Source organism: Euprymna scolopes, chromosome 8 (assembly GCF_053919585.1).
Source record: "Euprymna scolopes isolate OS-2025 chromosome 8, ASM5391958v1, whole genome shotgun sequence".
Classification (NCBI taxonomy): Eukaryota; Metazoa; Mollusca; class Cephalopoda; order Sepiida; family Sepiolidae; genus Euprymna; species Euprymna scolopes.
The window spans coordinates 22,036,258-22,050,107 of record NC_136489.1 but is presented as its reverse complement, the minus strand read 5'-3'; the positions used below and the strand labels follow the sequence as shown (position 1 = coordinate 22,050,107).

The 13,850-nt window shown below is 34.9% G+C and overlaps 1 protein-coding gene across 1 annotated transcript in view; it reads right to left on the bottom strand.

Moving 5' to 3' along the window:
• LOC145283506 (salivary peroxidase/catechol oxidase-like) overlaps positions 1-13,850 on the bottom strand; it is an 83,938-nt gene that overhangs the window by 30,921 nt on the left and 39,167 nt on the right. The window contains exons 5-8 of the mRNA XM_080132340.1: positions 11,328-11,507; positions 7,879-7,951; positions 4,525-4,631; positions 1,696-1,797 (exon numbers count right to left, since the gene is read on the bottom strand). Of these exons, the coding sequence (XP_079988466.1) occupies positions 1,696-1,797; positions 4,525-4,631; positions 7,879-7,951; positions 11,328-11,507 (462 nt within the window). The remainder of the gene's footprint in view (positions 1-1,695; positions 1,798-4,524; positions 4,632-7,878; positions 7,952-11,327; positions 11,508-13,850) is intronic.

Here is a 13,850-nt window from a genome sequence, read left to right as displayed (position 1 = left end):
CCCATATAAACCACTTCAAACTCCGCCCCAAAATCTATAAACATGGCTACTTAGGACCACTATCCCGGGTACGTGGGCGTTTATGAATGCGTATGTAAGTATATGCGGATGAAACCTGTGCCTATATTTATGTCATGTCACGCTATATATCTGTATGTATATGCCTGCTCACATATCGGTGCGTGGGTGTGTATCTTTGCAGATGTATATAACGAGAGCATATGTGTGAGCATATGTGTATGCGTGTATGCATGCATATCTGTGTACATACATACGTGTTGGGACGTGTATCTGTGGGTATGTATATGTATGCGGAGGCGTACGCCGGCGCTTCCGTGTGCACCCACATCTAACCATAAAAACCCCCATTAATGAAAATGAAAATATCATGTATATGAGCCTGGGAATGAATTTATGCTCATATGTATGTATAATCATATCTATGTATAATCATGTCTACATCGAACGATAGTGTTGCGCCTATGAACTTAGATTTACATCTATGTAGACGAATATGTCTATATCAATAACTGTCTGTATATCTGGGTATGTATATGTGTGTATACACGCACCTGTACACCCAGGTGTGCGTCCGTGTGTACATGGGGTACCGATGTATATGTGCACGTACCAATGTATACGTGTGTGGATGTGAGAGCATATGTGCCCACTGCCTGCTGTCCACATACGTATGTGAGAGCGTGCAGCTGTATATATGTCGATGTATGTATTCACGAGTATTAGTATCTGTATGTGCGCATGTGCTTGCATGTATGCGTGGAGGTGCAAGTATGTCTGAATCAATATGCGAATCTAGGCCCGTGTATACGCCTCCTCGGGGATATGGGTGTCGATGTGTGTATGTATCTGTGTATGAGCGCATCCATACTTACGCACACGTACTCAATTTAGCACCTTAAGGAAAATTTGACGTCAGCGGGAGCGGCGCGGGTGTCTATGCATGCATGCGCGCATATGTGCATATATCTGTACGCCAGGGCGGAGATGTATGTGAACGTTTCTTTAAGTATATATGTGTGTACGTGCGCATGTGTGTGCTCGTGCGTGTAGTGTAGCCGCTAGCTAACCCTCTTCAAGCAATTAACAATAAATAAAAACCAAATAAATAAACCGAATCATAGCCCCCCCACCGCCTCTGAACCTAAGCGAACACCCAACAGGTCAAGACATACTTATCAAGAAATCATCTCACCAACGAGACGCCAAAAACTTTAAACATTAAGACTCGAATTTTAAAGCAATCCCCTCCTCCTACCGCGACATATCCCCTCCCCCTCCAAGTATTCCTATGCCCTCAGCCACACCAGAAATGAACTTCCCAGAACCTCCCCCACAACCACCTAAGGTCCTTAAACTCCAAAACTAAAACATTACCGACATACCAAACACCCCCTCCCACCTTTCCCCCTTGTTCCCTTCCTCTTTTTTCCGCTCTTCTCGCACCCCTTCCCTGACATCATTCACTCTTTCATCCCATCATAACGAACATTTCTGTAAAAGTCTGAGGAAGCTACAGACGGCCAAAAAAACGGCCGGATAGCTGAAACAATAATGTAACTTAACAGAAAGATACGGTAATAAAAAATAAAACGTATATATATATTATTGTATGTATTGACCATAATCACGAATTTCTTTTTCTTTTTTCCAATTTAAAAAATTCAAGTTGTGTACCTTTAACATGGCTTCTAAGTTGAGACTGATCATTTTTGCTGTTACCATAAACAGCCCCTCCATCAATGAAGGATGTTATCTGGTTGAGTTGCTCACGGGCACCTGTAAATAAAGTAAAAGAAATTTTTATTTAGGACTAGCGGGGCTGGCGGTCTTTACTGGTCGTAAAATATGCTTAAATATATTTTGTACTTTTTATTACAAAGTCAATTCTCTATTGACTATTATATTGTGCCTAATATATAGGCCTGATTTCAGAAGATTTTTTTAATTACTTGATTTTTAATTAACTAGAATCGAAACCGAAACATTAAACGATCCAGCCACGTTCCCTACCATTTGAGCTATTGACATATAGATAAAAAAGATTTAAAATTAATTGAATGAATTTGCGCATGCACAAAAGTAATAGAAATATGTCCACAAATTGAAATGAACAGTTTGCATTTCAACTTATCGACATATTTGTGTACCCGTTATTCATCCATCCAAACAAAGATTTTCCTCGTTATAAACAATCCTTGGTGTATGATTACTATTTCCTGTTAATTTCAGTGTTATGTAACTGGTAGTGTAAGAGTGTATCGGTTAAATATTTGCACAAAAAAACGTACGCATACTTACATATTTTGAAAAGTCTGCAATAAAAATTAACAAAATTATACAGATAAAAACACAATTAGTCTTTGTTGATAGTCAACTACAAGAATTCTTATGGCGGCAGAGAATCAAAGCCAACTGGTGTTTGAAATTTTGTTATTTGGATTTTAATAATTTCATTTGTTATTTTGATTTCAATATTTTTATAATTTCATGAACATATTTATTATATACATTTAAATAAAAACATAATGTTTAATTAAAAAGATTATTTTTATGATTTTATAAACATATATTCATTATATAAATTCAAATAAAAAGCATTCATTTTTAAATTTAAAAAACTTCTATTTTTATAATTTCATAAGCATATCTATATATCTATAAAAGTGAACGTGTCTGTCTGTCTGTCTGTGTACATTTCCCTACGCAATAACTCTGTCAATTTTTAGTCCATAGACTCGAAATTTGAAATACCGGGTACTGAGATTTGGGAAAATCGATGTGACGGGTGTCAGCCAGAAATTTGGCTGTTAAGGGGTCAAATTTCAACGATTTGACCTTTAAGAACTCTACGAAACTCCTCCGACAATTTTGGGTCTAGACACTTGAAATTTTAGATATAGGTTCCTTGAACCTGGATCTAACTTAATAAAGTGATTTGAGCCCGAAACTATAAATTTTAAGGGGTCATAATAGGAATCAAATTAAAAAAAAAATTTACTCTTTTTTTTTTTTTTTTTTTGCTCAGCATACACCTTCAAACACCCGAGCAACGCCGGGCTGAAATGCTAGTATTTCTTATAAAATTTCGAATAAAATGAAAAATTTAATTTTTTAAATTGTGTTATTAAAAGTGGCAATAAACACTTATTGTGTCATTTTTATATGTTTAATTTTGTTAATTTTTATTGTTTACTTAATGTCCCTTCTATTTTATTTCAATAACTCGCTTCACAATAGAAATACTGAAGAACAATAAAAGTAAAGGAATTCATTTGCCTTGTCACCGCTTTCGGTAGCGTTACGCCAGAGGATAGGCAGTACGTTAGCTGACTATAACCGTCGATAAACATTAGCAACGTTTCTTGTATGAAAACGTGCCTATAAAGAAGAGAAACTATCTTCCCCACTAGATTGTGAAGTCAATTTTGTATTCTGTCAAGATGGTATAATTATTTGTATTGCATATGCTCGAATGAGATTCAATGTCTGGTTTCTCTTTCTAAAATATTCACAGCAGCATATTCAACCACTGTAAATAGTGTTTTTCTTCTTTCTTCGTTTGTCTACTTAAAACTAAACGAAAGTTCTACGAGAAAAGTTTCTCACCCAAAACTACTCATTTATGAAACACGATACGGCGGGATTGCTTCCCAGCTTACTACAGACGTCAAGTCATCCTATTAAATAATCAAATTTTTGCCAAGTTTCAAAAATCGTCTTCAATCCTCAAGGTGTTCTCTTGCTGTCTACGTGACAAATGCATTAACCGTTGTCCTCAATTGATTTTGGGCCTTGATAAGCGATGACATTAGTGCAACAGGCAAGAAAGAATAATGCTATTTTCATCAACTATGAACTACTGAACATGTTTTGAGGTGATAGTTTATACTAATTAATTTATCTGTTTAAAGATTCTTATATCAGTATTTATTTGTATCAATGTTTCTGTGTCCGCAATTAGGATCCGCAACTCACAGGCGTTCAGAAATATGGATTTTGAGTTGAGTGTGATGAGATGCTTTTGAAATATTCTCAACACTTTATACAAAGACCATATTACAAATGAGTAAATCAGTCAGACAAGTGGCCGAGCCATATGAAGGTCTACCGAACAATGTGAAGATGAGGAAAAAGAAGTGGAACGACCATGTCACGATCATCAGGTCTTGCGAAGACAATCCTACAATTAACTGTACATGAAGTAAGAACGAAAGATAAACAAAGAAAGGGCTGGGGATACAATATCCGAGAGTCGACAGGGCTGGCACCGATTAGCACACTCAGGTAGGTAGAAAGTTGAGAGTTGGTGAAAACTGATTGCCAGGTCATCTATGTAGCACCAACGATTATCCAGACGACGGGACAGATGACGACGACGATGACAACGACGACGACGGCAGCGGCGGCGGCGGCGGCGGCGGCGGCGGCGGCGGCGACGACGACAACGACGACGACGACGACGACTCTTTATTTGGCAACGGAATTATATATTTTATTACTTACCAAATTTACAGTTCGAATTCGGAGCCGGCAATGAACGGACAAAATTCAAGCATTTACTTTTAAAATGCCTGTCGTTTGGTGGAATTGGAATCGGAAAGCAAGATTTCCTGGAAGGCGAAAAAAGTCCAATCATAACTAAGCATCAATGAAAACATGATTAAATAAAAAAAAAAATTACACAACTGCAACATTTACACATCTGTGCACGAATCTAAACGCAGATTCCATGGACAAAGTTTCTTTCCCATAACTATGGAACACTGTTCCGCTAGCTGTGTCAGAATTTTGGGGGAATTTTTGACACCTTTAACACAAACCTGCGAATAAAATATGCAAAACTCGTAATTTCTTTTTTCTTAAGTGGGTTGTTTAATTTTTTTATGGAATATACTTCCAAAATATATTATTTTTTTTTTTTTAAATAATAGAAATATTATTTTTTATTTAAAAAAAGGTGTTTACAAAGTGCATGCGCACGCTCATGCAGCCAATTTTTCTACGTAATGAAATGAATTGAATTTTACGATTAAAATTTTTTTTTTCAATTTTTTCATAGATTTTTAAATCTATCAACATTTTTCAATTGGTTCAAGTTTTACGATATTTTCAGGTTAAATGTGAAATTTTATGCTATTTCCAATCATCCGAATATAATATTCTAGACAAACGTTTTTTTTTATTTCACTCCCCCCACCCATTTTGAAATGTCTATTAAAATGAAAATAATTAATTTTCTCACCTAGGTCTATATATCACAAATTGAAGATAAAAGATCAATAAATAAAATAATCTAATTCAAAACAAAAACGAAAGAATAGTTATGTGTAAATTTACCTGTAAAGTCAACAGTTTAAACCCTTTTAAAAAACACGTTGATTTTTTTTAAGTGAAAGCTCATATTTTGATAATAAAATAAAGTAAAAATTGGACACCTACATCAATTTTTTCTATTTTATTCAAAGTTGTTGTTGTTTTGTTTTCTTTTTAGATTTTGGAAAAAAAATCATTGCATAATGGAGAAATTAAAATATTTTAAATCAAAAACTCGTGTAATTCTTTAAGAGAATTTTTTTTTAATGGGAAAATTGTCGGCTAGTTTGTGTTTAAACGGCAACTTACTTATTCAACTGATAAGTGAAATGTGATCATTTTTTAAACACGGTGATCCATACTGACTAACTAGAAATTCAAAGAGGGAGATAAGACATATGTCAGCACTTCAAAGGAAAGACAACCAAAAATAAATGAACTTTTTCACGCACCAGAGCCCTCGTATTTTTTTAACTGGAGGAACAGTAGACAACTCCGTCCTGAACATCTAATATTAAAATTTTAAATTGCGGTCTTTTTTAATCATCGCTTTAAAAATTCTTTAATTTAAAAAGTACATGGAATATAAAATATAAATATGGGCAAATTCTTAAAAATGAAGAATGAAAGCACCCATTGATTATTATTTTTTTTATAGGTAAGTGATTTTTTGGAATTTGTAGTTTATGTTCGGAGTAAGTAAAAATTCGTTGAATTTCTTGCAACATTTTTAAAGAAAACCAATTTAAAATAAATATTGCATATTTTTCTATAAAACCTCTTATTATTTTAAAATTTGGTCTTTGCTCCTTTTATTGAAAAAAAAATTAGGGTTTAAATTACATTTTTCAAGTAGTTATAAGCTTCGAAAGATAGTGAGTCTAATTATTCAAATTGTTTTCACTAATTTTTAATGGCGATATTGCTACTATTTCGCTAGCCTGCTTCCCGGTTAAAAACAACATTGAAGCCTTCAAATCCAATGTAAATAAGTTCTTCGTATTATTTGGATTCATCAAATTACTGTTCTTATCTTGAGTGTCATTTACACAACGTTTCGGTTGATGTAACCTCCGACCTTCTTTAGGTTTATCTTGTCGAACGCGGGAATGTTTTTGTCGAATTTCAAACGGAGCCTTTTATTTACTTTACGGGGGTAGCATGTTCTTGTTCCGTCAGCCATGACTGAACATAGATCCTAAGTCATTCGCAATTGTATTTTTCGATCGCCCGCACTGAGGATTAAACCTTCAATCTTCAGGAGAATATCAATTTTTACAATTGATTTTCCCAATACTCTAACTTCTGCGCCACTAGTTCTTGTGCCGCATGTTAGCAGGCATACATAGTAAACAGTCAGAGAGTATTCAACGACCAGAAGTTAGAATATTGTATTCGAATCCAGTCACACAGTCATCCTTATATATATATATATATATATATATATATATATATATATATATATATATATATATATATATATATAGCTACATTCCATGTTCCAACTATTTATTTTTCTTTCCAACCAGTTCTTTCAATATTAGTACAAATTAAATAATTTTTAATCTTCACTCACAAGAAATAATTTGAATTATGCCAGAATCGAGACCGGAACCTGAAATACAAGTCTACTATACCTGTTAATAAGTTAATATGTACTGACGTGTTGAAACATGAACTACAATAAAAATCGGTAGAAAGAAACATTAACCCTATACGTAATAATAAACGTTTGAAAAACATCGCAATGCAAATATTAAGATAAAATAAAATAAATCAATAAACTACAATTATATTCGTGACAAACGTGTATATATTTCTAATTTCAGTATTTTTCCAAAGAATACCCCGTAAGGCCGCTTCCACAAACACGCACAATATCAATTCCAATGGCTGTGTCTCACATAAAATCTTTCTTTTTTTTTTATTTAAATGTTGTTGAAATATTTGTCATTCTCTTAAATAGATGAAATTCTCTTTAATATTTCAGCTAGACGTTAAAGGAATCTGTTTAAAAAAAAAAAAAAGAAAAAGAAAGCCGTTATTTGTTGTTTTGAATACATAAAAAATTTATTATTTTCAAACTTGGTAAAATGGATTCCCTAAAAAATAGATATATTTACAACAACGTCTAATGCTGATTACGTTTGGGTAGGCAATACCATTATTAAATGAAGCCGTTAATTTATTTACGGGGCTGCTAAGGTCCACAAAGAAAGAAATGAGATCCGTACTGAATTCGAAACTGTGACTCTGCATCTTAGTTTCGAATTCTTACCACATTTAAAAAGAAAGTGCCAAATGTTGATTATACTGAAAAGATTTATTGGCGGATGAGGATGACAAGAAGTCCGAGTCATAAAGGAGAATTCCAAGTCAGCCAGTTTACAATTTGAAATCCATTTTTTATTTGTTTTCGTGGCCGGCGGGAAGGGCTAAAAGATTGTTACCCCAACTATAACCTAACTTGTTGCATTCTTAGCGTCGTCTGCCTTTCTGTATTTAATAATTTAAAATTAAAAAGAAAAACGATGATATAATTACCTTCTTTTAAGTCTTTGGATCACTTCCTTATTAGCATTATTTATGCAGCACGAAATATCCGAATTTCCATAACCTGCGAACGAATCATAATATTTATTTACCAAAGTAAACTTAAAACATCATTTTTAAAACGGTTTTGTTCAAAGTCCAGGGATTATAAATACCGTACGGAAATAAAAAATATACGGGAATATTCTACACTGTAACATTCAGGTGACAAAGTGCATTGGCAATAAAAAAGGGGGGGTGGACGGAAGTGACGTCAGTAAAAATAGTGATTTCGATGAAAGTATCCGTGGTAGAACGATAAAATTGTCGCCCTATAAAAGACGACATGATTCCATTTCCCTTTAATAAAAACGGGTTTACTTTTGTGTTATAAACCATCTACTAGTTGGCCAGTTGTGTACAAATCTCAAGAGCGATAGGAGCCTTCTATCATCAACTTGACCTCCCACAAGACTAAAGCCAGCCTGATCGCCGCCATCCGCCGAGTATTCGCCGAACTCCCGCCGGCGCTTGTGGAAATGGCATGCTCCTAGTTTCAGACCCGTATCGTACATTGAATAGATATCCGCTGTACTTCATAATCAAATTACCTGAATTGATTTTTTCAATAAATGTTCAAAAATAAAGCTGTAGTTTTGTTTTCTTTAAGGTGACAACTTTATCTTTCCACCGTGTAGATAAATCGCAATAAATTAACAACGTAATTTGTACTGGAACACGCTTTGACATACTACTTATTTTACTTATGTGGATAGGGGTTTCGTGTCTTTCCTGGCAGCATCTAATGAGGGGTGACATCTTCCGTTTCTTACAACCATTTTCTCGCGGAAGACACATTGCTAATCTTCCTTTGCTCTATCGTTATTTCCATGGTGTTTGACTGAATTTCAGTCTCTGGCTGTTCACATTCACAACAAGAACTCTTCCTTCTATCGCAACTAAGAAAAATTGGTACTTATGCAGAGAACTTACCATGCTGAAATAATAACGTTATTATTTAGAAACCCACTTTTAACATGGGGAGGTGAAGGTGTTTTGTAACTATTCTGTTCTTTAACTTAACAATTTAATAAAAAACAAATATCGTAAAACTTTAATTTAACTTGAAAATACTATTTAAAACATAGCACGGTAACGTCTCTGCATAAGCACTGAAAATTTTTCCTTTCTCTCTCAGTCAGATGAAATTCCCACGAACGGAGCTTCTTCGTAAGGATTTCCGTCTGTGGAACACAATGCCACAGGACTACATGCCTACAGAATATTTTCACAGAAATTTAAAATTTAGCTGACGCTGGGAAATTTTATGTTAGTTAAAGGTTAGGGGAAGGTATGATATAACGTCACGGACAGGAAGTCCAAAATAAGACGTGGCGAAGAGGAAAGAAATATCTTTTCCTTTTGACCTGCGATCTAACTATGTTGCTTTTCGGAATTCTGTCTTCGTTTGCCATCCGAGAAGCAGAAGAGGCGAATCTCACGTAATTTAAAAAAGAATAAACGTCTATGACGACATCAAAAAAGTAATGTTTGTTTTATTTTCATTGTTGCGTTATTATAGCTACAAATAGGAGAGGAATATACAGATATTTCGACAGCTGCATCACAACTACGACTATCTTTAAAACAAGACGTCACAAACTAATTCAGAGAGACTAACAACTGCTTCTGTAAATCGAAATTCCTAACGCAACACTACACACATATATATTCCTCTCATCTAGTATGATAATTACTCATTCGGAAATCAATTGTGCATCACAGGGTCTGGATTTTGAAGAGAAGATTTCATTGGTTCAGCCGTGCTGCGGGTCACAACACAAAAGAGGTCATTCACGAAGCAATAGATCCAGAACCACTCTAAGATTGCCGAAGAAATCCAGGAGGCCAAATGAAGATATGGTTATCCACTATTAAAGCCGACGTCGAACCTATATCTGGTCCATAGGTTTACGGTATTCGTCGCTGGTCCAAAACATTGACTGCCCAGGCATATCTTCGCCCCTACGGACCGTCTTCGTGATCTGTGTTTCATTCATCTTTCATTCCTGTGTGTCATTCGGGACGCTGTATGTTTTATGAGATGAGTCGGCTCAACCCATCTTGCGTGAATGCCGCCAAAGTTAAAAAGTCCAAGTCAAGTTTGACTATTATGCATCCTTTATATCTGACCGGATTAACAATAATTATTCTCCTAAAACACTCGATATTCAGATCTGCATAAGCAATTAAATATTTTAAAAGCATAACCTACTTCGTTATTGTTAGATTTGGGTTTATAATATTTTATAACTAGCGGGGGTACCCGATGTTGCCCGAGTGTATGTTTCCGTTAACAGTTCGGCCACCAAGAAAAGTCCATTCCAGTTGTTTAGGAAAAAAAAAACGACTACGGTAGGTCGGCGCGAACGTGAAAATATAATGTGAATTGTCCAGCACGCTAACCACTACGCCACAGAGCACTGCAGCTTAGTTTAGTGATTTTAAATAACTTCACATGAAAGAACTACGAAGCCAAACCGGTGTTCTCTTCTCAACTGTTCCTTGTGAACGATCCCCAAACGGTGTTAAGTGGTGGCAGGGTGAGGAGGAATTTATTAGAGAGAAAATATTTTACCACTTCCATTGATCTTAACCGATTTTGGCCGTGACTTCTCAGCAGAAAAAGTATAGAAATCTAAGATTATCGAGGAATTTGAGAAATAATAAGCCTATAACACACCTCAGATATTGTTCTGCCGTTTGTGCATATTATATTTGCATGAAATATCTTGATTTTTAATCCTATTAAGGTCAAAATCCGACGTGAAAAAATGAGTTCATTTTATTTATATAGATAACTAGCGGGGGTACCCGACGTTGCCCGAGTGTTTGTTTCCGTTAACAGTTCGGCCACCAAGAAAAGTCCATTCCAGTTGTTTAGGAAAAAAAAAACGACTACGGTAGGTCGGCGCGAACGTGAAAATATAATGTGAATTGTCCAGCACGCTAACCACTACGCCACAGAGCACTGCAGCTTAGTTTAGTGATTTTAAATAACTTCACGTGAAAGAACTACGAAGCCAAACCGGTGTTCTCTTCTCAACTGTTCCTTGTGAACGATCCCCAAACGGTGTTAAGTGGTGGCAGGGGGAGGAGGAATTTATTAGAGAGAAAATATTTTACCACTTCCATTGATCTTAACCGATTTTGGCCGTGACTTCTCAGCAGAAAAAGTATAGAAATCTAAGATTATCGAGGAATTTGAGAAATAATAAGCCTATAACACACCTCAGATATTGTTCTGCCGTTTGTGCATATTATATTTGCATGAAATATCTTGATTTTTAATCCTATTAAGGTCAAAATCCTACGGGAAAAAATGAGTTCATTTTATTTATATAGAATAGATAGATAGAGAAGAGAAGATAGAGAAGAAGAGAAGAGAAGAGATAACCTACCTGTTTCGACAGGAGTGTTGGTCATATCGTGATTTATGAACTGGCCCCACTGCATGACCATGTGTGAAAAAATGTTGTGTTGCGTACTGCTTGAATCCGGTTCGTGGACCGAGGTGCTCACTAACCGAGCACTGGGCAACGGGGTACCAAAAACGCTTGTAGTACGGGGTTCAGAAACGCCTGAAATTTCAACGGCAAACAATGTTTAAAGCAAAAACAAAAAATAACAAAATGAAAATGTTTTTTTTTTATTCGAAATTGATTAGTATTATTAAGAAAATAATTTTCAGGTTGGTTCAGATGTAGTTGGAGCATTTGAAATCATTGTAATTTATTTTATGCATATTATTATTACTAAAACATATCACCGTTATTAATTTATCACTTTTTCTTTTATATTATTAACGTATCATTTATATTTTTCTGCAATATTCTCCCCCATGTTGACCCAACCTTCATCTTTTATCTTTCATCGTGATAATGATCGTCTTTACAAAGCATTACTTACTAAAGATCTCCTAGTAGAATTTGGTTGGGAAATCTTGCCTCATTCTGTATATTCTCCTACCTAGCTCCCTCATATTATCATTTATTTTGAGGATTACAAAACCATTTAAATTGCCTTAGGAGATTGAACATAGGCGATGCAGTTATAATCTTAGAACTTAGAATCAAGTAATATTTAGATAGCGAAGGTCGTTATTGTTACGAATAAAGATGTTCACAACTGTTTTTCATATTCAAGATGAAATTTTAAATCGATAAAAACTTTTGCAATGACCTAATAGGTAATCAATTGCGAACTGAACCCTTTAATCTACGGGGGTAGATTATTCTCGTTCCGTAATTCATGACCGTGTAGAAGTTTTAAATAACTATATTTTTACAAATAGAGTCGCCGCTTATCAATGCCTGTAAGCGACTCAAGGATAAGGTTAACGATTATAATGTGATCACGGTGACAACAATGTAGTGATCGTTAGTGGTGGAAATTAGTAGAATTTTATTATTATTATTATTATTATTATTATTATTATTATTATTATTATAGGGACGGAAGGACAGCAAGAACTTGTTAATATTGGACTTGAAGACAACCATGTTCTAGTCAACTGATAAGCAACTCAGCAAAACAGAGTTTCACGAGCAAGCAGTTTTAGAAAGAAGCTTTATTCGTGGCATTTGAGCTTAGACTAGGCACATATAGAGAATGGGGGGATTTGTTGGTAGTTGTTGTAGGTAGACGAGTGCTTATTGTGAAAGTTTGGCAGGGTGGGACCACCGACTTATTGTGAGTTAATATATTTGGCAATGAACCTGAGGGTGGGAGTGTCACGGATAAAGGCGTTGAGGTACAATCAGATGTAAGTACAATCGCAAATGTTTATTTCAGTAATTATATATTAAAATTACAATTTGTCAAAATAAAATCGTTGTGAATTCCAAATGCAGATTTTTTTCATGAAAATCGCTTCAGAAAAAGGCATGAAGCCACTTGATGTAAGGAGTTAAACGAAAGAAAGATAATTATCGTAAAAACAAGAAAATGCATATTGACCTTAAGACTATACGTCAAAGAAAAACCGTCAACAGGAAGAGGGTTCCATTAAACTTTAGTTCTTAGGAAAAGCTACTGGCATAGAAAGCTGTATTTTAATGCGGAAACAAAACAGTCAGTTGGAGATCATTACGTAAAACTAGCTTGAAGCAGGGAGTATATCATTCAATTCCGAAGGAAACATGTCATAATAGTTTTTATAGAAAAGACTGAAACTTACAACATCACAAAGTGTAGTGGGGAAAAACGGGCGAAGCCGACTAGATTACAGATACCATTCTAAATGTCATTCAAAACTCTCAAGAAGTTGTATTTGTACCGCTGGATTGGGATAATTTTGACAGAATAACATTTCCAGATTTTTTAAATTTATTCATAACAAATTAATTATAAAGTTGAAACCTTCTTTCATTCATGTACATGATTACAGCAAGAATGGATGAGTAGAAGCCATCTAAATGTGGAAGAGAATAACTTATATCATGATAATTCATGCCGGCAATCAAAATAATGAGATTACAGTCGCTGCTCAATGCTTCACGTAGTAAATAAGTAAAAAAAAAAAGCTATGATGAGAAATGGGAGTGAATGGGGGGGAGGATGAGGGGACGAGCAGGAAGGAGAAATAGATGACTTAGAATCACCACTAATAACTTGTTTATGGCTTCCCCTTTTCATTTTTCCTTTTTCCCTTCTCTCCATTCTTCCTTCCTTTCCTTTTTCTTTTCTTCTTTTCTCCCTTGCGTCTTTTCCTTTTCTTCCTTATCTCTTAACCTTTTCACTAATGCATGTAGAGATGATATTGATAGCGATAGATATACAAGAGAGCAACGTAAGCTGTACATTCTCTGACCACGTAAAAATTCTAGTCAAATTAAAAGCATTTTTATAAGTGAATAATCCCGATTAAATCTAAAACCTTATAGCATAGATATGTCAAATTCACATTTCCCTGCTGATTGAAT